Source organism: Falco rusticolus, chromosome W, assembly GCF_015220075.1.
Source record: "Falco rusticolus isolate bFalRus1 chromosome W, bFalRus1.pri, whole genome shotgun sequence".
Classification (NCBI taxonomy): Eukaryota; Metazoa; Chordata; class Aves; order Falconiformes; family Falconidae; genus Falco; species Falco rusticolus.
This window is the reverse complement of record NC_051209.1, coordinates 3,539,499-3,564,607: the sequence shown is the minus strand read 5'-3', so window position 1 is coordinate 3,564,607 and position 25,109 is coordinate 3,539,499. Positions and strand designations below refer to the sequence as shown.

General features: G+C 38.8%; 1 protein-coding gene across 1 annotated transcript in view; it reads right to left on the bottom strand.

Annotated features, from left to right (window-relative positions):
• LOC119140899 (excitatory amino acid transporter 1-like) overlaps positions 1-15,545 on the bottom strand; it is an 83,279-nt gene extending 67,734 nt beyond the window's left edge. Inside the window, exons 1-3 of the mRNA XM_037372564.1 lie at positions 15,291-15,545; positions 13,405-13,679; positions 78-215 (exon numbers count right to left, since the gene is read on the bottom strand). Coding sequence (XP_037228461.1) covers positions 78-215; positions 13,405-13,585 — 319 coding nt within the window. The 5' untranslated portion in view covers positions 13,586-13,679; positions 15,291-15,545. The remainder of the gene's footprint in view (positions 1-77; positions 216-13,404; positions 13,680-15,290) is intronic.
• Between the last annotated feature and the right edge of the window lie 9,564 nt (positions 15,546-25,109).

Here is a 25,109-nt window from a genome sequence, read left to right as displayed (position 1 = left end):
TAATGAATTGATATGTGCATCTTTATCAAATTATTTAAAAGAAAACTTCAGAACAAAGAAACTGTTTCTTTTTTTACCTGTGACTAAACTCGATACAATTAGTGGCAGGACCAGCATTTGCAGCATTCTCATGAGTAGTTCTCCTGGAAATGAAAAGTACTTGACTTCCCGATAGCTCATTTTATATGATCGGAGAGAAAATCCAAGGATTATACCTGAAGAAAGGGAAAAGATATGACTTACTCTTCTAAAGTAGTAGTAACATCTGAGCATGATTATCTGTATAGTACTTACTTGATGTATTTGATTATAACATGCAGTTTTTACTATGCCCCAGATTGCACTCAAGTATCAACTACCTATGTGAGTAGTCCTACTGAAGCCAGTAAATTACTTTTTACTTTAACAGATTCAGGTTATTTCTCTTGCTATTTTTTTAAATCTGGATTAATGTAAAAGGTACATCCTGAGCTTTAATGAAAAGAAAACAGTCCGTGCTACTGCAGCTGAGTGCTTTGACTTCTAGGATTTTGAGTGTAATCATATATGCAATGCATATACATGCTAGCCACCAACCTTCAGAAGTCTTGTCCATGCCTGTTTTCTCTGTGGGGCCCGATCCTATAGATGTGCTTCAGGTTGGATGAGATAACCAGGAGATATTTACTTGAGAATCCCCTTGTGGTTAGGCCTTTACACAGTAAAACAGTATCAGGAGAGAAGTAGCTTTACACACGCCTACCTTCAGAAAGTAGCTAATGGGGTTGGAAGGTTTTACTGGATTAAGTGGTGGGTTTCAATGCCTGAGGGAGTGGGGTAAGGTAGTGCCTGAATCCATTTAGCTTGCTGGAACAGATGGTGCTTGAGATAAATTTACAAATGGGAGACATAGATGGGCTGGTATGTGTGGCAACCCAAACTTCTCAGCTAGAACTTCTCAGATTTTGTCCTGTACTTGGCACCAACTGCTTTATTTGCTTATTTGGTTAATTATTTGGTTAACTAATACTAGTTACAATTTACTGAGTGTTAAATGATTTGGTGCCTATCTGATGTAGGTCTTTTATATCCAGCCAGGCAACACATGGCTGTATCTGGAACACTGCTTAACCATACAGATGGTGACACTCAACTATCCCTCTTTCCCACTCTTGACTCTATGTTCTTGCCCACTGCCTAGTACTGGCATTTGTGCTAATTGTGGCTGTAGAGAAAGTTGGATCAGATAATTGATCTTACTGCAAAAACAACTTATTTTACTGGGCTATTTTTTGGCCAGGTCAATTCCCTGAGGTAATTTGTTTGTATGACTGCACAAGTTTTGGTACCTTCACAAGGGAATAGGTAGAAATGTGCCTTGGAGAAGAGTTGGACTGACCTTCTTGGCAGATAGACAGACTTAGAGTTCCTAAAAATTTTCATGAAACTGCATCCTCATTGATGTTAGTCAGAAGTGTACTTAAGCTCACTTCTAGAGCTTGTTAGAACTTGGGTATGTCCTGAAAATGCCATAATATTGAACACGTGAAAATTGCTAGTTCCAGTTCTTAATCACTTTGTATTTTTTCTTTTTTTAAAAAAAAATCAGATTTTAGATTGGTACATTCATACAACAGATAATATCTTCATGCCAAATTTTACTAGCTAAAATATGCTGTTATGCCTCCTACACTAGCTTATTTCCATCTGCTGATGTAAAGAAACATCTATAAATGATTTCAGTGTTCCCTGTCTGTCTGATCATGCTGTTAGGGACTTCATCAGGCTGGTTAAGTTAGAGGAGCCCAGAAGCGTCTTGTGTAGGACAGAAAATCTCAGTATTACAGAATGGGAGAAAAGTGCTTAGAGCACAATTGGAAGAAAGCATGGATTTCACGATATGGAAGAGAGTAGTGGGACTAGAAGGCATTTGTTTTAGTCTCATTCATGTTTTATGGATTCAGGTAGTCAAAGTGCATTTTGCATAAATGATTTTTTTAGGTAAAAGTAGATCATAAACAGCATAGAGTAAGGGCCTTTGAATTATTACTGATTAAAAGATTTGACTTAGAGTTCCCTTCTTTTCAGTAAGATTTTAAATCCCACTGCAGTGTTACTGATTATTTTCTTTTTACATGGGAAACACATTTCTCAGATATAAAGAATCCATATGGACCCTTTGTTTCTGCACCTAATGAGCACTACATTTTGACAACTGGATAACAAGCAAATAGACCTAGACCATTTTCTTACTTAGTTCACAGTCCTGCAATTATTTCCACATGGATTAATCTCTGCACTAGTATAAAGCCTCACTGATGTTAGTAAGGGTTTCTGAGGCTGCTATAAGAACTAGTCTTTATGCTATGCTATAAGGGCAAAAATTAATAGAATCATAGAATATTTGGGGTAGGAAGGGACCTTTAAAGATCATCTAGTCCAACCCCCCCTGCAACGAGCAGGTACATCTTCAACTAGATCAGGTTGCTCAGAGCCCTGACCAACCTGACCTTGAATGTTTCCAGGGATGGGGCATCTACCAATTCTCTGGGCAACCTGTTCCAGCGTTCCACCACCCTCATCATAAAAAAATTCTTATAGAATCATAGAATCATTTAGGTTGGAAAAGACCTTTAAGTTCATTGAGTCCAACTGTAAACCTGACACTGCCAAGTCCACCACTAAATCACATCCCTAAATGCCACTCTTTTAAATACCTCCAGGGATGGTGACTCAACCACTTCCCTGGACGGCCTGTTGCGATGCCTGATAACCCTTTTGGTGAAGAAATTTTTCCTAATAATCAATCTAAACCTCCCCTGGTGCAACTTGAGGCCATTTCCTGCACATGGATCAGGGCAATCCCAAGCACAAATACAGGCTGGGCAGAGAATAGATTGAGAACAGCCCTGAGGAGAAGGACTTGGGGGTGCTGGTGGACAAAAAGCTCAACATGGCCTGACAATGTGTCCTTGCAGCCCAGAAAGCCAACCATATCTTTTGCTGCATCAAAAGAAGCATGGCCAGCAGGTTGAGGGAGGTGATTCTCCCCCTCTGTTCTCATGAGACCCCACCTGGAGTACTGCGTTCAGCTCTGGGGCCCCCAACGTAAGGACATGGACATGTTGGAGCGAGTCCAGAGGAGGATCACGAAGATGATCAGAAGGATGGAACACCTCTCCTATGAAGACAGGCTGAGAGAGTTGAGCTCCTTCAGCCTGGAGAAGAGAGGGCTCAGGGGAGACCTTATAGCAGCCTTCCAGTACTTAAAGGGGGCCTATAAGAAAGCTGGGGAGGGATTTTTTACAAGGGTATGTACTGACAGGAAAAGGGGTAATGGCTTTAAGCTGAAAGAGGGTAGATATAGATTAGGAAGAAATTCTTTACTGTGAGGGTAGTGAGACACTGGAACAGGTTGCCCAGAGAAGTTGTGGATGCCCCATCCCTGGAAGTGTTCAAGTCCAGGTTGGATGTGGCTTTGAGCAATCTGGTCTAGTGGAAGGTGTCCCTGCCCATGGCAGGGGTGTTGGAAATGGATGATCTTTAAGGTCCGTTCCAACCCAACCCATTCTGATTCCTGTCATCTTATCACTTGTTAACTGGGAGAAGAGACTGACACCCACCTTGCTACAACCTCCTTTCAGGTAGCTGTAGAGAGCAATAAGGTCTCCCCTGAGCCTCCTTTCCTCCAGGCTAAACAACACCAGTTCCCTCAGCCACTCCTTGTAAGACTTGTTCTCTAGACACTTCACCAGCCTTTGTTGCCCTTCTTTGGACATCCTCTAGTACCTCTACATCCCTCTTGAAGTGAGGGGCCCAAAACTGAACACAGTATTTGAGGTGAGGCCTCACCAGTGCTGAGTACAGGGGGAAAATCACTTCCCTAGTCCTGCTGGCCACACTGTTTTGGATACAAGCCAGGATGCTGTTGGCCTTCTTGGCCACCTGGGCACACTGCTAGCTCATATTCAGCTGGCTGTTGACCAATACCCCCAGGTCCTGTTCCGCCAGGAAGTTTTCCAGCCACTCTTCCACAAGCCTATAGTGTTGCTGTGTGGAGTTGTTGTGACCCAATTACAGGACCCAGCACTTCTCCCTGTTGAACCTCACAATTAGCCTCAGCTCATCAGTCCAATCTGCCCAGATCCCTTTGCAGAGCCTTCCTACCCTCAAGCAGATCAACGCTCCCAGGCAACTTGGTGTCATCTCCAAACTTCCTGAGGGTGCACTCAATCCCCTTGTCCAGATTGTTGATAAAAGTATTAAACAGGACTGGCCCCAATACTGAGCTATGGGGAACACCACTTGTGACTGGCCACCAACTGGATTTAACTCCATTTACTACCACTCTTTGGCCATCCATCCAGCTTTTTACCCAGTGTAGAGTACACTCGTCCAAGCCATGAGCAGCCAGTTTCTCCAGGAGAACGCTGTGGAAAATGGTGTCAAAGGCTTTACTAAGGTCTGGGTAGACAACATCCACAGCCTTTCCCTCATCCACTAGGCGGGTCATCTTGTGGTGGAAGGAGATCAGGTTTGTCAAGCAGGACCTGCCTTTCATAAACCCATGCTGTCTGGGCCTGATCCCCTAGTTGTCCTGCACGTGCCACGTGATGGCACTCAGGATGATCTGCTCCATAACCTTCCCCAGCACTGAGGTCAGGCTGATGGGCCTGTAGTTCCCCGGATCCTCCTTCCTGCCCTTCTTGTAGATGGGCGTCACATTGGCTAACCTCCAGTCTGCTGGTACCTCCCCAGTTTGCCAGGATTGTTGATAAATGATGGAGAGTGGCTTGGCAAGCTCCTCTGCCAGCTCCCTCAGTACCCTTGGGTGGATCCCATCCAGCCCCATAGACTAGTGTGTGTCTAAGTGGAGCAGCAGGTCGCTAACCGTTTCCTCCTGGACTGTGGAGACTTCATTCTGCTCCTCCTCCTCCCTGTCTTCCAGCTCAAGGGACTGAGTACCCAGAGGGAAGCTGGCCTGGAAGATCTTAAAGACTGAGGCAAAGGAAGCATTAAGTCCCTCAGCCTTTTCCTCATCCTTTGTGGCAATGTTCCCCGCCGCATCCAATAAAGGATGCAGATTATCCTTGGCCCTCCTTTTGTTTCTAATTTATTTGTAAAAACTTTTTTTTGCTATCTTTTATGGCAGTGGCCAGCCTAAGTTCTAGCTGGGCTTTGAACCTCTCTAATCTTCACTCTGCATAGCCTCGAGACATCCTTATGGTCCTCCAGAGTTGCCTGCCCCTTCTTCCAAAGGTGGTAAACTCTCCTTTTTTCCCCTGAGTTTCAGCAAAGCCTCTCTGTTCAGCCAAGCCAGTCTTCTCCCCCACTGGCTCGTCTTTTGGTACATGGGAACGTCCTGCTCCTGCACCTTTAAGAGTACCTTCTTGAAGAATCTTGAGCCTTCCTGGACCCCTTGGCCCTTCAGGACTGTCTCCCAAGGGACTCTGTCAACCAGGCTCTTAAACAGGCCAAAGTCTGCCCTCTGGAAGTCCAAGGTAACAGTTCTGCTGACCCCCCTCCTTACTTCTCCGATCACTATGCCCAAGACATCCTCTGACCACCACATCACCCATCAGTCCTTCTCTGTTTGTAACCAGCAGGTCCAGCAGGGCATCTCCCCTGGTTGGCTCACTGACCAGCTGTGTCAGGAAGTTACCTTCCACACACTCCAGGAACCTCCTAGACTGTTTCTTCTCCATTGTGTTGTATTTCCAGCTGAGATTCGGTAGGTTGAAGTCCTTCATGAGAACAAGCACTAGAGAACGCAAGACTTCTCCCAGCTGCTTGTAGAATGTTTCATCTGCCTCTTCATCCTGGTTGGGTAGTCTATAACAGACTCCCACCAGGATGTCTGCCTTGTTGGCCCTCCCCCTGATTCTCACCCATAAACACTCAACCCTGTTGTCACCATCATTTGGCTCTAGGCAGTTGAAACACTCCCTGACACACAGGGCTACCCCACTGCCTCTCCTTCCTTGCCTATCCCTTCTGAAGACTTTGTAGCCATCCATTGCAGCACTCCAATCATGTGAGTTATCCCACTATGTTTCAGTGATGGCAATTATGTCATAGTCTTCCTGCTGCACGATGGCTTCCAGCTCCTCCTGTTTGTTGCCCATACTTCGGGCATTGGCATAGATGCACTTCACCTGTGCTTTCGATCTCACCTCCAACCCTGGCATGACACCCCCAGGCTCATCTCTAACAAGCTTGGTTTTATCCCCTTCCCCCTTTGAATCTAGTTTAAAACTCTCTCAATGAGCCCTGCTAACTTTTGACCTAGGATCCTTTTCTCACTTTGAGACACCTGAAACCCATCTGTTGCCAGCAGGCCTGGTGCCGTATAAACTGATCCATGATCAAACCCCCCAAAATTTAGCCTTTTATACCCAGAGCAAAGTATTGATCTGTGTGAACTTCTAATTACATGCCCCATCATTCCTTGCAAGTGACAGTATAGAAGAAAACACTACTTGAGCTTCTGATCTCTCAACTAGTCTTGATTGCCTTTAGACTTCTTTTCATTTGGACTTCATCATTGTCTACTTGGAAGACCAGTAATGGGTAGCAATCAGAGGTCCGTACCAGACAATGGAGTTTTCTAGTAACATCCCTTACCTGGGCCCCAGGGAGGCAGCAGACTTCCCTATGAGTTGGGTCTGGTCAGCATATCAGGCCCTCCGTTCCTCTCAGAGTGGAGTTGCTGATTACAATCACCTTTTCTTCCTAGCAGAGCTGGTCGTGATGTACGGGGTTGACCAACTCTCCCTAGGCAACTCCTCCAAGCTGGATGGGCTTTCTTCCACATCATCGTTTTCCTAGCTTTCAGGTTTCAGAGCCATATATCTAATGTATAGGGATACCTGGGAAGGTGAAATAGGCTGGGGAGTGGTTCGACTGTTGTCTCTAGCAGGGACCTGCTTCCATTCCTCCCCATCACTTTAGGTCCCCTCCATCTGCCTGGTGTCCTGGTTTCAGCTGGGTAGTTAATTTTCTTCTTAGTAGCTGGTGCAGTGCTGTGTTTTGGCTATGATGTGAGAACAATGTTGATGGGACACTGATGTTTTTAGTTGTTGCTGGGTAACATTTATAGCAAATCAAGGACATTTCGGTTCCTTGGGCCCTACCAGCAAGAGGGCTGGGGGGTCACAGGACATTGGGAGGGGACACAGCCAGGACAGGTGACCCAAACTATCCAAAGAGGTATTCCATACCATGTGATGTCATGCTGAGTATATAAACTGGGGGAAGAAGAAGGAAGGGGGGGAGATTTGGCATTATGGCATTTGTCTTCCCAAGTAACTGTTAGGTATGTAGGAGCCCTGCTTTCCTGGGGATGGCTGAACACCTGCCTGGCAATGGAATGAATTCTTTGCTTGCATGCGTGGCTTTTGCTTTACCTATGAACTTGTTCTTATCTCAACTCTTGAGTTTTACATTCCTTTTCAATTCTCCTCCCCATCCCTCTGGGTGAGGGGGAGTGAGCAAGCAGCTGTGTGGTACTTGGTTGCCAGCCAGGGTTAAACCACAACAAGTAGGTAGGGGAGCCTCTGCTTCCCCATGATGTGTCCATCCAGTGCATTTGTCTCAGTGATGGTAGAGGGTGGCTCCACCAGTCTATCTCCCTCTCACACTCTCTGATACTCTTTAACCTTTCCACTTCCTCTTTGAGCTCTGCCAGCAGGCTGAGCTGATCATCTACCTGGTCCCACCTCACACAGGTGTTATCTCTGCTGTCCTCCAGTAGCAGTGACAGGCTCAGGCACTCCCAGCAGCCCGTGACCTGGGCAGCTGCATGTTTACATGTGAGCTCCATCTGGGTCACCACATGCTTTCTGGTGCTGGCTTTTGGCAGAGTCAAAACCATGGCTAGGTTTCTTCTGGGGTGGCAATGACCACTACTGGAGCTCACCTCTTTGAGCCGTTAAGTGAATGATGCTCTCCCTGCGGGAACTACCGTTCACCACGCTACACTCCTGATGACCCGTGCTCCCTGGGGGCTGCTTTTGTACGCGTGGAGGTTTGGCTGCCTTCACTCCTGGCCCCGCCTACGCTGAGTCAGAGCTGCCGCTCGTCAGGGTCTCAACGCTTCCCGCTGGGGGGGGAGGGGGAGCGCTGGGAGATTCTCCTCCTTCTGCCCTGGCTTCTCGGTTTTGCCGGTTCACGGAAAGCTCCCCATGGTCCCTCGGCGTGATCCTCTGCTCCGGAACACCTCTGCCGGAGTAGCACGCCTCGGAGACTTATATTCTACTAGCATTCAAGGAAATTTCTTGTAAAATCTCTTAGGAACCACGTAAATATCCTAAATATTTAATGCAATAGCATATACTGCATTCCACTCAGGATACCCTTGAAATCTGCTTTGTAAGAAGTGTTATTACATAAATTAATTGAAATTGAATTTATAGAGAGAATTCTGAGAAGCTCATTAGTGCCTAAATTTTCACCTGTATGAAGAGTGCAGTGAATGTAAATTTCTCTGAATTGTTTTATGACCACTCAGAAATGTTACTTTTCAGCACCACTTTGCAAGTTCACTGGTTTGACAACTTAGAGCAAATAAGAAGGTCATAAGGTTGTATTTAGCACATTTTGTACCTTTACTGTGTATATATGCACAGGTACTGTCTCCAGAATGCACAACTGTGATTCACAAAGTAGCCAACTATATTGTTCTTACTCTGTGCCAGATATGGCAGTTCAACAACCACTGCTGTTTCATTTCAGTAACACGAGAGTATACAATAAGAAATTAAGACTGTGATAATAAATTAACATTATTTTATTTTGAAAGTAACTAATAAACTAGCATACTGTTTATATTTCACAGTTTGACTTTCATTACTGGGTACTTAATTGCAGAATTAAAGTTCTTGTTATTTCTATACTTTTTCTCCTTTTGGAAAAGGATCATCTTTGAGTTTTTAACTTTCTCTGGGCCTTACAGTGTCTGTTTAATTTTTTTCCCCTAAATTATAAATATTTTTTAACCTCAAATAGAATTAAGGTTTTGCTTAGCAATGTTGTCAATATATTACTTAGGAAGGTTTTGTCACTTGGTGAGAAAGAGCAGTTGTGCTGGGCAGGTTCTTTAGGAGAGCATTGGGACAGAGGCAGCCTCTGTGTTCAGCATAAATAGAATAATTTATCCCTAGCTGTCCTTAAACTGTCTTGATTTTCTTGTATATGTCTTAACTTTTTGTCTGGTATTGCATTTCTTTATGTTTTACCATATTTTCTCACCTTGACTCACCTCCCACAGCTGTTTCCCCTATAGTGATGCATTATTCTCATGCAAATTTTACCAAGGTTGCCTTAGGCACTGTCATGGAGTTCATTGTCAGTGTGTAATGGGGTCAAATACTCTTCTCTGGGTATGTCAGCCTTGGTCTTCAGTGGATACAGAGGATCTGCCAGTAGCATAAATGATGTCGCTTCAATAGACAAGAGACTGTCTCTTTTGTGGGTGTTATCCAGGATTCTGTCTACCTCTGTATCACAGGCTTGTACCTCTTTGGAGTCATTTTAACTTATTGTTCAGACCAGCATTGTGTTGAGATAGGAGAATCTGCTACTCTGCACAGCTTTTCACTGCTCATATATTTCAGGTTGTGGAGGATTGGGGTTTTTTGCCTTCTTTATTATGAAGGAGCATCTGCAAGCTTTATTTAACTCTCTGCTTTTTCAGGGACATAGGGGCATTGGTAATGCCTTCATCTCTCCTGTCTTCTTCCTGTACTTTTAACTAGCTGTTTTTATCATAAGGATGTTGGAAAGTTTTGGGTTCCTATATATGGTGCATGCTGTTGTTGTAGAACAGAAGTTGTATGGGCCTATCTACATTTTACATCTATTGTGAGATTGCCTGCAATTACAGAGGACTGGGTTCCATAACACAGCCAGATCCTGCACTCCCTTCAGTGGACAGGTAGCCAGACAGAAACCAGAACTGGATCCATCTCTGTCCCCCTTGAATGTCCCAGTAGACAACTGTGGCATATAACTTTGGCAATGTAAAGAGGATTTTAGCTAACAATTTTCAGCTATGATGTCTTCTTAGCTATGCAGAAATTGCTTTTTATAGTACTTGCTCCACAACCTCTGCTTCTCTGAGCCCGTCAATTAAAACAGTATTTCTCTGTGAACAGCTTCTCAGGATCTCTGCTCAGCAGCTCTATGTGTCTCAATCTTTCCTTCAGTACAAGTTCAGAATCCACAGGAGAACTGTTGGCATTTAGGAGTCCTGCCAGAGTAGTCTGGACTCCTGTGACATTTTTGGAAAATGAGAGGTAGGTAGCAGAAAATGAAGATAGCCTGCTGAAGGAAGAGTATCTGAAAGGAAGGTATTTTGAGGACAGGATGATGAATCTAAGTAGCCTGGGAGAGAGGGCAGCACCTGAGATTTTGCCAGTAATTTGGCTAGCACTTCAAAGTTTGTAAGACTTCCTGCAGATTTTCCATGAGCCACCAGGACCCCTAGCCTACCTTAAATTGTTCCTGATCATCATGACACTGAATTCACCAGCAGTCAGCTTCCCAAATTTGTCTCACATACTTGTTCTCGTCTATTTGCTCTTGCAAGATCCACTGCAAAAAACTAATTTAATATTTCTAGGGGTGCCAACAGAATCTGAAACACTTTATTATAAATCACTCACTGATCATGCTTTTCTCAAAGTTTCTCAAAGGGCTTGAAAGCAGTTTAAATTTCACTAAAAATAGCAACAACAATGATAAGGATGATGTTTAGACAGACCCTAACTATGCAAAATGTGAAGTCAGAAGGACTTTTCTTGAGGTTTTTGGGAAACAGAGAATAGTGCATAAGCAATTCTCAACATGAATTTTAACTTCTGGCATCTTTATGATTAGATTTTTAAAGACTAACTGCTTTTGTATTGCAGCAGCTAGTGAATTCAATTTAGAATTCAGTTCAGAATCAGGGTAACAACAGAAGTTAGGGTAAACAACTATATTTCTTTTAATCATGTGAATGTCAGAAAATCTCTGCTCTGCTTGCAAAATATCAGTATGAAAACCAAACAAATGACTGTTGCAGCTACCCACTTCATAACAAAGTGCATGTCATGTTTCTACAGACACAAACTCATCTGACAAACTCAAGTGCCTGTTATAAACTAGAGTCCTGAAACTTGGCTAAGATGTATGATCCTATCCACTTAACCTCTACCAGCATCAATCCTGCTCAGCAAAGAAGTTGGAACATCTCTATTAAAATAGACTTTTTCACATCAGTCCTTTGACAAGAGGCCTGAAATAAATGTTTCTGAAGAAAAGTTGCACTCTTTAAAGCTAAAATTTTGCTTTTCCTGAATTTAGTCTTTATGAAAAATGCTGGACCAACAGCCCTAAAAACTGATGTCATCTGTTCAGATTACAGAGAGTATTAATCATAATTTTTTGTAAATGATTCGACCCTGACCTAAGTATAGTTTGGTTTCCACCTACATTCACATCCAAGCATCTCTGATGAGGCAGCCAGTGGTGCTAATTGGTGGGTTAATTTCACAATGCTGATTACTGTCTGCTAGGAAAGGGATCAAGCCCACCATCTGATTTTCCACAGATCTCCAAACAACTGAGAGATAACAATTTAGTCCTTGCCAAACTAGACAGATGCAGTCCAACCACTGAGTATTTTCCAAACTCTTTAGCCAACTCTTCCCTACTTCTTCCCCATTTCCATAACAGAAAAAAACTCTCAACCCCCCCAAGTTTTTACCTTTTTATGAGCTACCAAGTGTGAATTTGTTGTTCTAATCATGTATATACTATAAAATTACACCACAAATAACAAATGTGAGAAAATTTTGAATATTCCATCATAGTAGATGTTTTCCCAGATATTATACCAGATATGTCTATAGGTTCATGAGCAGAATTTGAGCAGCAGGCTCATCCTAGGCTGTACATTTTCATCAGTTCTCCAATTTGTGTTCCAGCTTTACTGGTACTCTGTCATTGCTGTAGGTGGTAGTGGAGCTGCGGTCAGACGTTTGCTGCTGGTCATCTAAAGCTAAATTGGAACATGCAATAACAGTAAAAACACTTGTCCAGCCTACAGTTCTCACATTGCCAAATTTATGGGAGTCATACGAGCTAGATGACAGTGAAAAAATTGCAAGAGTGCTTTGGTCTTGTGCAGTATAGACAGGTGACAATCTAAGAATTGCATTCCTTTGAGGTTGGATAGTTTCAAAACCTGCTTAGTTTGTTCTGCCTTTCCTGACCATTGTAGGTAAAATGCCTAAATGCCTTTTACCCTGATATTAATGAGGGTTTTGCACTGAACACATTTTTATTTAGTAATTAAAAGCACTTGTTATCAAACACTGTTGATAAATATGAGAATGACATTTCTGTTATACTAACAAAGTACTTTATTTTACCCACATGAAAATTAATATAATTGTCTCTCAGAAAAAGACCATCAAACCTAAATTTAATTTAAAATAACTCTGCAGATGTGGTATCAAGCACCAATAATGGTAAAGCCCTAAAATTTTAAATTCCTAAAAAAAATTGTAGAAACAGTAAGCAGATTTATGTGAAACAGCATCATCAAGGATATTAGGGCCTACATAGGTGTAGGATATATACTCCTATATTTAAGTGCTAACATTTGGGTTTTGATTAGCAGATTCACAGTTATATATTTTAAACTAATTAGAAAATAAAAATTAAAATAGTACAGTAAAATTTGCTCACACTGTAAGGAATGGTATTTCATGAAACCTCTAGTGTCATTTAGAAGAGTTATCTGTACTTAAAGGAAAATTAGCAAAAGTGATCACATAATTATATAAAGGAAATTTTGTTTAAAAATTTGTATGTTTTTCTCAGAAGGTTCTCTTTCTAATGTAAATTCAAAATGTGTAGCTATATTTTAAATTAACATTTTGGTGCATTTCAAATCTAAATGCTGTTTGGTGTTCTAGATTCCTTGCCATACATTCTAAAAAGGCATTTAATCAGGTGCTATCTTGCAGTCCTGTGAACAAGTGGCATTTCCATTGTTGCCGCAATTGCATCTGAAAAATGCATGTGTAAGATTGAGCAACTGAGAGAGGTAAATAAAAGTTATATCCTGAGCATTTTGCTGCAGCTGATTTTGGTAGAAAAATATTTAATTGAGAACATTCAATTCAGCTATTGTACCTGATTCTTTAAGAGAAGAATCCATAAACCAGCTGTTTTCTTTCACCAAAATTCTCCTTAGGAATACTAGAATAATTAAAACAGCTCTTCCCAAAACTTCAACATGCAGCTGTCAAAGCCAGAACATTCTTATCAGTGCAGAAGAATCTGAGATCTCATTTTTAATGCAAATTGCCCTGGTAAATCATCATTGTCAAATGCATTGGAGAATAGAATATTCCTATTGAACAAATTACTCACCAAGAATCACAGCAACAATGGTGAAGAGCACAAAGACATTCCTCAATAAATAACTTTTAACATCATCCTTTGTTATGCTCTGCATTTTTTTTTTTGCCAAAAGTGTATGTTTCTGGACTCCTTGTTGAAAGCGTTCCATCCTACTTCCAGTTTTTGGATCTTCTCTGTTACCTTTAGTCATCTATCTTGCAGAAAGTTTTCTCTTACAATTAACTTTTGTCAATATTGCTTCAGAAAAGTCGAAGACCCTTTTCTGTTGGAGGTACTGGAGAAACCTGTACAACAAGAAATATCAAATATCGCAGTAAGGTTTTAGAGGAATGATTAGCCATATGTTTACATGGAAGCAAATAATCTTTCTGTTTCAGTAAAATTTATATGTTTTGCAATATCTAAGTTGTTGATTGCATTTTTTGATAAATAGCCTCAATGACTGTTAGAAGAACTCTTTGAAAGTATTATAGAATCATAAAATAGTTTAGGTTGGAAAAGACATTTAAGATCATGGATTGATCAGATATATGTCCTGTATTTTCAGAAATTAATCTGAATTTGCTGTCATGCTGTAAAACCCAGGAGTAATTTTTTTTGCAGTTGCTAGAGTTATACTAATGTAAAATTGGTACAATTTATAGAAGCATAAGGTGCTATAATATTAAAAATTATGTCAGCCTTGCTTTTCATCTGTTTAGCAGGCTCATGTTATCTGAAAAAAATTCTAGCTCACCTTTGCATTAACTATTGAAGAGAATATTTTGCTTGAACTGGAAAGTTTAAAACATTCTGCATTTCAGATGTTTTAAAATGGTTGAATGCATTGACTGAATTCCTCCTTTTCACATGGCAAAACACAGCAGGAATAGTTTATTTATCCCTCAACCACTATTTAGAAGTTTTCTCTGACAATTTTATGTTGATAACTTCATCTTTGAAGTCTATAAATTATTCAGAGCACATCTGTAAAACATCAAAATTTATATCTCACTTGTCGATTCAGACTGTGATACAAATACACATTGCAATGTAATGCTTAGCTTGGTCTGACATCAGTTATGGAGTTATAATCTGAGTTTAAGAAATCACACACTGAATCAACCTTGAAATGTTTTAATATTAAAAATCCTTCATTAGGACATTATTTTTCATTTTAAAATGATTTTTTTTGTGGCTTCTTGGTATGAATTTATTTAATAATGGAATCTGTACAAAGATGTTTTCCAGACTTTTTTCTGAAGTATTATTTAATACACCAGCATGTTTTTATGAAGAAAATAGAAATTCATAAATTGTTAGTTAGTTGCTTCCACTGAAATCACTCTCTGTTTATACACAGTCCAACTCTAACATCATACTTTTAATAAATCTAGTACCTAAATACTTTTTTAAGGAAGCACTTAACATATAAATACACAAGGTTTTCAAACAGCATGTTTTAGAGTAAATAACATGTTGTAACAAATTTATTTTGATGGGATTGGTCACTGCTTTTACCATATGTTTGAAGATTGGCACTTAGTGCACTATTCTCTCTGAATTTCGACAGAATAATATGTACTTTCCTTCTTTAGAGAGTGAAAACATTTTTAGACTGAGCTAGATATTTAAATTAATAAGTATTCTAGCTTGGACACGACTACTGTGTGCAAAAAGGATTTTTTTCAGAACAATTAATTTTCAGTATTTTGTAAAAAAACAGATTCATTCGCAGTGTTTTTTCTTTTCAGGATGATTAATGCAGCTAATCTGTCCTTTATAACTTACATTAAGTTCAAGACAGAACATGGGTACAGCCAAAAAGATCATTACATTAAGTAACATACAAAGGAAGACAGTGAAAAATTAAGACTCCATACTCAAAACACCACCAAGCAGAATGATCAGCTCACCTTTTCAGATCTTCAGTACTCTAAGACCACAGTGGTGTCAGTTAAGGTAGGGGTTTCCCAGCAAATACAACAGAGCTGCGAAGTTGAGCTACCGGGAGACAGAGAAAACTAACAATCTGCATATGCTTTGGAATACAGAAATTTACTAACACTGTAACTTAAGAAAAGGGGAGGAGACTCTTAGCCCAACTCTGAAAAAAATAAAAACACATCAGAAGAGAGGGGAAAGCTGAGCTTCTGGAATATTGATTAGTCTTGGCACAGTGAAAGCAGGGTCACTTTGTTTTTCCTTTTAGACCATTTTCACGCTTTGTCAATTCAGCTTCATTAGAAATGCAAAATCAGAACCCAGGAAAAATCGAAGGATGAGATGGCACATACACACAGAGAACTTGAGACACTGGAATGCTTCTTCATTAGATATCCCAGACTGGAAATATGAAAAGCCTAAGCATAATTATATAACACTATTCCTGTGCTTTTTAAAATAAATGGTAAAATAAGTGAGCATGCTAGTTTGTTCTGAAAAGAAACATGGTGTGAGTCTATAACATATTTTCTAATTTTTAAAGACAGTTATTCATGAACTACTCTTCCCAGGGTGGGGAAGCAGACATATCTTTCAGAAGCAACTGGAACATTATCAAGAATAGAGAAAAACATAATCAGCTATAATTTTTTGTATGTTTCTTGTAGATATTCAAAATACATTATGAGACTTGCCTCTTGTTTAGCAATTTAAACTCACTGGTACTAAGCCCTATTCAGCCTGTTTCAGTAGCATGGAAGGAATGATGAAGGGAAAAGCAGAAAACAAAAACATCCACTTTTGAGAAATGTGGCCTTCAGTTATTTTAGCATTTAAATTTTGCACTATTGAAAATATATTTGCAGAAAGAGTCAGGGGAATTTCCAAAAACCTTCTTTCACTGTTTAGAGGAACACTTTTGTTTTAAAATTTGGTAAAGTCAATTTAAAATAATCAATAATTATATTTCAGTGCAACTTTCATGAGATTAAGTGTATTTTCTAATAAGATAAACAAATATTGTAAATGGAAGTTTATATAAATGTATGCTAAACATATAATTAAGAAGTTTCTTTTTAGATGATGTGGCTTTTAATGGTCTTTTTCCTGAAAAGCCATTTTAAATATACAAAAATAATCTTATGTACTAGGCATACAAAAAATAGTTAGGTATGAAATAAAATTAAGAGAAGTGTTACTTCCATGTGGTCACAGTAATGGTTTTGCTAAAGTGTTTTCTAATTTAAATGTGTTTCAAATAATGATGTAAAACAGAGAAAAATAATCTTACAGTATAATGCAAACTTGCTTGTGATTAATGTAGGTTTCTCAAGAAAGAAAGTAAACATCTGAATTAACTTATTTATTATTCATTTACTTTAAAAAGCAAGAAAATTTGTTGACTGCTTATGTTGCAATGTCTATCTCATTCTTATTTTTCATGGTGCAGTTTTTAAATACTTTCACTGTTTTGCCTAGAGATGAGAATTGACCTCTGAACTGACATTTGGCCTTTAGTGATCTGCTTGTTTGATGTTTCTTTTTGGAATATCGCATGCTTTCTGTGAAACCTCCATATAAAAACTTCATTCTGCCCTCTGTTCATATGAATAGTAATGTTCCAGTTGCCTTAATGGGACAGGGCTCAGGACCCATATGAGGTGATCCAAAACTATGGCATCATTTAATGCATTCATTAATAATTGAGTCTATGAGAAATGAGGATAATCCTGTGAGAGAATTAGCTATTCAGTGAGACAAAATGAAAATAGACAATAAGCAGTCATACAACTTAGCTTAACTTCAGCAGCGATACTTTTATTATTAGCTCTCAGTGAGTAACAGACTTTAATACACAGTGCTTAGAAAAACAAAATATTAATTGCATTTGGCAACATGTTCTTATCAAAAAATTTCTTTCCAGCTTTTTTTCTCTCTCCTTCCTTTCCTGACATCCATTTCTTTTATTGATTTTCTTAGCTTTGATAGTAAAATAAGGAAACTAAACTATATAAAGAGTACTATCCTTTATATTACAATAAACGTGTATTTTAGATATCCCTGGATAACAATAAATAAATCACAGTTCATAGTACAGTGTCACCCTTCAATACATAAAATTACAATGCACCCACTGGAATTTCCTTTTGCATACATCATCTCAAAAGTAAATTCATTACCCAGTGTGCAAAATCAAAGAAAAAGTCTAATACAAGACAGTGCTTTTAATACAAAGTTGTGAAGTTTGGGTGCTAGATGAGCTAGCACACCTTGGTAGTTTCCACAATCAGATTTATACACGATTACATGAATATTAATTTGTTAACTTCCAACCCTCTAACACTGATTGGATGGTAATCTGCATAATGGTTACACAATCTTATTGGTTAACCATGCATGCTCATTGAGGAAGGGTCTCTTTGTGGGCCAGGGTATCTGGTGTAAGGGGTGTGATTTTTAATATAATGAAGGTAGTTCACTTAAGGACACATCTTTGGCTATCTGTCCAACAAGTATCAGATATAACTTGATTGCAAGAGTCTTGCGTTTGGAACCTTCCAGGATGTAATTGTTCTTCAAAGTCACCTTGTCCTAAGCAGCAATTACTTCAGTTAATCATCCTTGATAGTTCTTTGAATGGGACATCCTGAGTTGAAACTATGTGTGCATTCTGTTTCTTCAAGAATATGTGCAGATTGTTAAACAAAACCATATGTTCATATAGTATTTGTTAAGTTAGCTTATACATTCTGGTTACAAAATTTGATAACACATACACAATAGATTTAATAGTTTAACAATTTTAACAATATTTAAGACTAGGACTAGGACAAATTTAAAATGTTACTGGTTAAGTCTGTAATTTTCAGTAGTATTATTTTCTAGGAAGAGCGACTTAAAATATAATAGTTACTAGAAGCACTGTAGGAATTAGATTGGATGAGTCAACACTAAGAATATACAAAAGCATTGGTATGCTTTGTAGAGTAACACAGAGCAGCAGTTATTGGTGTTACCACCAATTTTATATTGATGTGCTTCAGGGCTTTTTCAGTAAAAATAAACAAAAGACCTAAGGCCCTGATGAAACTGTCTGTCTTTTGACATTAGTTCAGCACTCTTAATTTGTGCTTTGGGTTTCAGTTTCAGCCCTTCTTTGACAATGCATCAGGTAGTTTGCAAAGCAGAGAAATGCAAGTATGGGGTAAGGACTGGCTTTAACTTGAACCTTGTCCTCCCAGGCAGTGTGGATTCAGCCAGCTGAAAGATTGCATCATGGTAAACTCAAGCCCTGTTTGGTTGTGGCTAACAAAATCAGTCAGTAAATGTACTTTGCATGTCAGCAAAGTATCAAGTGCTTTCGTAAAATAAGTAAAGGTATTAGAGTGGAAGCTGCTGTTCAAACATAAAAGTATTGTTATTTTCAGCTGACTAGATCTATCAAACAAAAACCCAGAGAAGGCAATTGTAGCAAATGCAAGAAGTGGAAATGAAGCAACAAACTGTACAGCTGTTTCATGTCCTAGATGGTAATAAATGTAGTATGAGTGCATGAATCCCAGCTGAAACAAGTTTTTTAATATTCAAAATAACCTGGCATTCATATTAATGAATCAGCACCATAAATTAATACTGGCTGAATCTCTGAAGTTTTGGAATTTTAGGTAGAAGCTCAGTGGAGTATTGTTGAAACTGCAATGGTGAAATTGGAATTAAATTCTTGTGAAATAATATGTTTATTCATAGTAAATGGTATGTCGGCATGTCCCCAGTCTTCAGTTAAGTTGGACAAAATAAGAATATATATGAGTCCCTTGCAAGCTTCAGTCTATTTTACCATTATACCCCATTGCACCAATGAAGAAACTGAGTCTCTAAGGGGTCAAATTTAATCCATACAAGTTAGCAAATAGTTGGCAGAGCTAAGACACAGCCTTAGGCTCCTGAATTTTTCCACAGGACCATGGCATGTTTTTTTTCCTGAGATACTTGGTTGGATCTTGCTTTTTTTTGAGCATGCTAAAATAATAAATTGTGGTTTGGCATTTGTTTCTTTTCAAATCTGTTTATCACAGTGGGATTTGACAAATACCTCAAGTTTAGCCAGCCAAATGTGAAAAATATACTTTAGTTTTTATTAACATCTGATGCAATGAAAGTTAACACATTGCTTTATTGAAGACAGTGGGAAGAGATAGTGTGCTGTAATTTATATACTTGTTTATGCTCTGCACACATCAAAAAAGGCATAGGCTATGTTCTGTTAGCAAATATGAAGATCTGCAGGAAAAGAGGACCCGACATTTGCACTGTATGCACTGCAGGAGGGTTGCTTTGAATTAATTCTAACCTCGTTTTGTGGTCCAAACAGCTGTTAGTGCTTGGACTGTATGAACTGGTTTTGTTTTCTCCTAAAAAAATCCAGTTCACACCTTCTAAGACCACTCCATGATATGAATCAAAGCCTGTTGCTGTTAATCACATTTAGTAGAAAATTTCCTCTACTGATTACTCTGAACTTGAGTTTATTTTCAACACATTGCAAATCATTGGTCAAACTCAGTTATCAATAAAAATTATGTTGTGAAATGTTCTGTTTATGGAAAAAATAAATAATAATAATTATTATTACTATTGAATTCTACTATTCCATCAAAAGAACATTTCAAAAGCAAAGTGTTTGCCTGAGATTAAGCAGAATGATTAGTAGTAATGACCAGTCTAATCAGCAGGACTCAGATTTTCAGTGACCTGTTTCTACATTTCTGTTTATTGTCCCATTACAGTCTTAACATTGCTCACTTAAGCCAGCCAACAAATCCTCTTGGTCACTTTTATTCCTACATTTTTATGTCTTGTGCTATGAGAATAACTGATTTTATGCTTTGGAGTTCTGTCAGTTTTCAATCAGAAGTTGTACAACAAAAACACAGCATTCCTTTCTGGTCTGTGAAAATTCCCAGCAGAGAAACATGAACCTTTAGTATCTCTATTCAGCATCGCAGGCTGTCTGGGCCTTAACACATACTCTAAGTCTGACTGCAGCTGAATAGAGAACCTTGTTACCTTTCAACACAGGGAGTCAGATCACCCACTTACTCTTGGGAGAAGGGGGAAAGGAAATGAAGTTATACCAACAGAGGATGTGGCTCATGAACTTTTCCCCTGAATGCCTTATCAAGAATGTGAATGTCTGTATGTACAATGGAGCAATTCTCACCAAAGAATAGGCAAGGTTGTCTAGGAAGGATGGGAAATAGGATGGGATTGTCACTGTAAGAAATCTAATGGCATTGCATTGATAGCTGATAGAGTTTCACATCTAAACTGCTGTATAGTATGGCTTCACTGGCTTTCCCACAGCTAGTGACAACTGCTTAAATGGGCTCAGAGGGACAAACAGGTTCATTTGAAAAATTAATACAGCATTGTGGCTACTTACAAAAGAGCATGTCACTGGAGCCAGAAACTCTCTACCCCCTTTCTCTCAGTCCCTCTCTGTTTCCTCTTCCCAATTTCTTTTTTTTAAAACCTTTTCTCTGATCAGTTGTAAACTTCAGTAGCTTATGAATAGACTGAGCTTCTGAAAGTCTTGTGGGGAAGCCCTGGTTGGAAGTATACGCTGTCATGGGTACTCTACTACCTTCAGTCCCTGCTGGTCACAGTAGCAACAAAACGATGATCCCACATTGGTCCTATTTTGGGATAATAGAACTGTTGGTAGGTGTCCCACTGGCTGAACTGCTTTCTGTCTTTATTCCCTACCAGACTGGTTGTTGAAGAAGCCCATTTCTTGGATCCTGTGATGCTCTTTATACTGGATGTTCCTACACAGGATACAGGCTTATAGCTAGTACATGTGCTAACCTGTACAACAGACATGGTCTCAGATTCCTTTTTCCTTTTTCATCACTTTATTTTCTTGACAGGATCTCCTTAAACAAAGCAAGGGCAGAGAGGTGAGAAACAAGACTAAAGTAAAATGCTCATTTCTGAACTAGAATCTGATATTGTCTGCATAAAACACATTTCCTATAAAACATTGCTTTTCATTTTACATCTTTGTCATAGTTATTTTTGTAATGAAACAATGGTTTATCAGCTGTTTAATACATGCTAGTGTTGACGTGCGGAATTAGACTCTATAACTCAAAAGTTATAAAGTAGGTATGTTTATTGCGCGCAAATGCACGGGGGATCGCTCCTCCACAAGCGTGCATGCCCGAAGTGACGAACCATCTCACATTTATACAATAAAACAAATGAATATTCAATTAAAGCCTATACATATTCGTTACCTAAACCCGCTTACTCTCGCCTCATATGTTAATTAGCTTATCAGTCCTTTGCCTGCAATGTGGTGGTCTTGCAGGTTTGTAGGTGATTCATGTTCTTGTGACCATCCGATCTTCTCCAGCAAGGAGACTTAGCACTCCCTCCCTCTAGATAGCATTGGAATATCTCTCATCCTTTTCTCATTCTTTGTTACATAGCCCCTTTGTTAGAGGAAGAAGGGCAGGCGTCTCCTCAAAACTGTAGAGGTCTCCTCAAAGCTGTGTGCCTATGTGACCAGACATCGCACCCATGACTAGTCACCATACCCACATTCCTGGGCAGACATATACAATCACAATCGATGTCCATTGTCCCCATTTCACACTATTTCTCCATATCAGTGTGTTATTAGACTAGCAAGTAAGATAAATACAAAGAAAATCACTCATTTGTATTGACATACGGAATTAAACTCTATAACTTGAAAGTTATAAAGTAGGTATGCTTATTGCACGCAGATGCTCGGGGGATCGCTCCAGTACAAGTGTGCATGCCTGAAGTGATGAACCATCTCATATTTATACAATAAAACAAATGAATATTCAATTAATGCCTATACATATTCGTTACCTAAACCCACATACTCTCACTTCGTATGTTAATTAGCTTATCAGTCCTTTTCCTGGAATATGGTGGCCTTGCAAGTTTGCAGCTAGTTCATGTCCTTGTCGATCATCTGGTTTTCTTTAGCTAGGAGATCTCTAGATAACATTGGAATGTTTCTCATCCTTTTTATAAATAGCCCCTTTGTTAGAGGAAGAAGAGTAGGTATTTCCTTAAAATTATATGGTTACCACACCTATACTCCTTGAGCAGGTATTTCCTTAAAACTATATGGTTATGTGACCAATCACCACACCTACACTCCTTGAGCAGACATATACAATCACAATCGATGTTTATTGTCCCTATTTCACACTATTTCTCCATATCAATATTAATTTCCTGATGGTTCAGGAATTCTGTAAAATCACTATCGATTTCTTTGTACAATTATCCAGCAATTTTGATTTAGCCTAAGCATTAAAAACACATCACCTTTTGTTGCAGATTGTCTTAAAGTTTTACTAAATCATTCGATATTTTGTGTTTGTGAAACAGTTAGCTATAGGAGCATCTTGATTTTAAGGAGTTAACCTCCATATTAGAATTATGTTAGCACTTATTAACCAATGATGTATGAGTTGCTGTGCTGCTTGTTATCTGAGACTGTGTTACTTGAAGTCCCTATTCTATAGACCATAATAACCTTACTCTCTAGGCCATAACCAGAGCACCTAGGTTCTATTGTGTATAGGATGAGTTATTGGACAGCTTGGCAAGGCAGATATCTAGCCGTCCAACTTGGCAACAAAACTGCCTTTTAAGGTGTCCTGAAGTGAGCTACCTTCATTATAATACTAAAAAACACACCCACAGGTCAAGAAGACCCTTGCCCAGGTGAAGACCCTTCCTCTGCACAAGCGTAGTAACAGAAGAGGATGACACATCAGATATTATAATTATATGCAAATTACTAATCATAGTAACTGGGAGTGTACAACCTTGCAATTCTGTGTATAAATGTAATGGTAAAATCTGCATAGGTGTGCTTGATTTGTGGAGATGCCACCAAGCACCCAGCGCTGCAATAAAGGAGTGCCTGCTTCTTAATACTACATTGGTGTTAAGAGGTTTGATTCCTGATTTCAGTGACATTATAAGAATGTGTCATCTTGAGAAAAGTATCCCTAAAGCAGTGTTTTCTCTGAGATCTGAATACTTCTTGAAAAGTATTTGCTACTCTTAGTTTCCTGCTAAGCGCAGGAATTTCAAAGCATTTAATTCTTTGATCAGGTTTCTGATAAGTTATTAAAGACAGAAGTCCAGTGATTCAGTGACTCAAAATAGAATAAAATAAGACATGCATGAAATGAGATGATCACATTCAGTTGCTTTTGTCATGCTGTATTCAAACAGCTTAAAACAAGATATGTGAACTTTGTATAATCACAAACTATTAAAGTCTACAATGATTCAGTAACATGAAACTCAGAATTCCTGTTTGCACACAAATTGTAGATAGAACAGTTGAAATCTTGTTTGAACTGTAGGAATAATATTTTACTGTGATGGACCTATGTGAATATTGTTAAAATATGCTTTGCCTCAGATCAAACTTTTTTTAATCTGTATTTTATTAGCAATGTGTGAGCAACTTAATTCCTTTATTTCCTCTGATACCTACAGGTTCTTTAAATGTAGTGCAAAAGAAATGCTGCTAATTTCACTTCCGACTAATGTGAATGCTTGTGTAGGTTATGCATATTTAATGAGTATTCCCTAAAGATTTTGACAAGAGGCTGATTTTTACACATTTACAATGTACTACTGTTGTCTCAAATCTGGGTTCTTCACCTGGTATGCAATAAGCCAATCAACACACAGTATCAAGATGTTTCAATGCTGCAGAATTGGGTGCTAGGCACCTAATGCAGTCAGCACACCTTTTAGGAAACATGCAGTGTCTTTTATACAAAATAGTAACAAGAAAAAGCATCACACTGAAATAGTTGATTGGTCACTTGTATAAAAGCTCATTTGCACATGTTCTAATTTTTGTCTAGCTTATTGTACTAAGGTGGTCCTACATTTACATATAAAATCTCCTCCTAGAGGTGTGTTTTTTAGTATTATAATTGCCTAAGGTAACTAGAAGTTATGTCTTTATCCTATCAGCTAATACTAAGTTATTGCTTAACCTTATATCCTATGATTTTATGATTCTATATATTTCCTGAAATCAAATTCACTAAAATTATTCATGACCAGTCTTTATATATAGCATAGTTGGAACATAACATTTGTGTCAAGTATTAAAGCTAGAGAAATATTCTAAGGGTTATTTGCAAATATTTTGTACAATTCTGCTTATAGCTCAGTTTAACATACATGCTTCATCTCCTTTCCCAAAATTTCCGACAAAGTTTGGAACCTTAGAATTTAGAATTATTTTTTTTTTAGGTAACTTTTATCTACCAGATTTTTCCTGTTGCTTATAATGTTGGCTATTGTAGTTGATATAGGATAACCACAGGCCTTCTTCCCATCCCACATATTGGGTTCCTCAAGATTCTTCCAGTAAACATCACAAACTAATCTCCATAAAAGCCCAAATTTCCATGCAATGTTGAAAGTTAAAAATTAATTCAAAATTATTATGTTTTCTGTGTCAGACTGTTTCCTGAACTCTTTTTCTCACATTGTTGAATGTAAAGTGTCTATCACATCTCTTTTCATAAGTAAACAGTGTATTCTAACCTTTAAATTATTTCTTTTTTTATTGTGATTATGTAGATTACAATGAGAAAGCTGTTTGAAGAGGCTTACAAAGATCTTTAGCTTCCTCTTGATTTTAATTAAAAAAAAAAATATTACTAAGCTGCTTTCCAGAGGAAGGTTTCAGCTCTGAACTT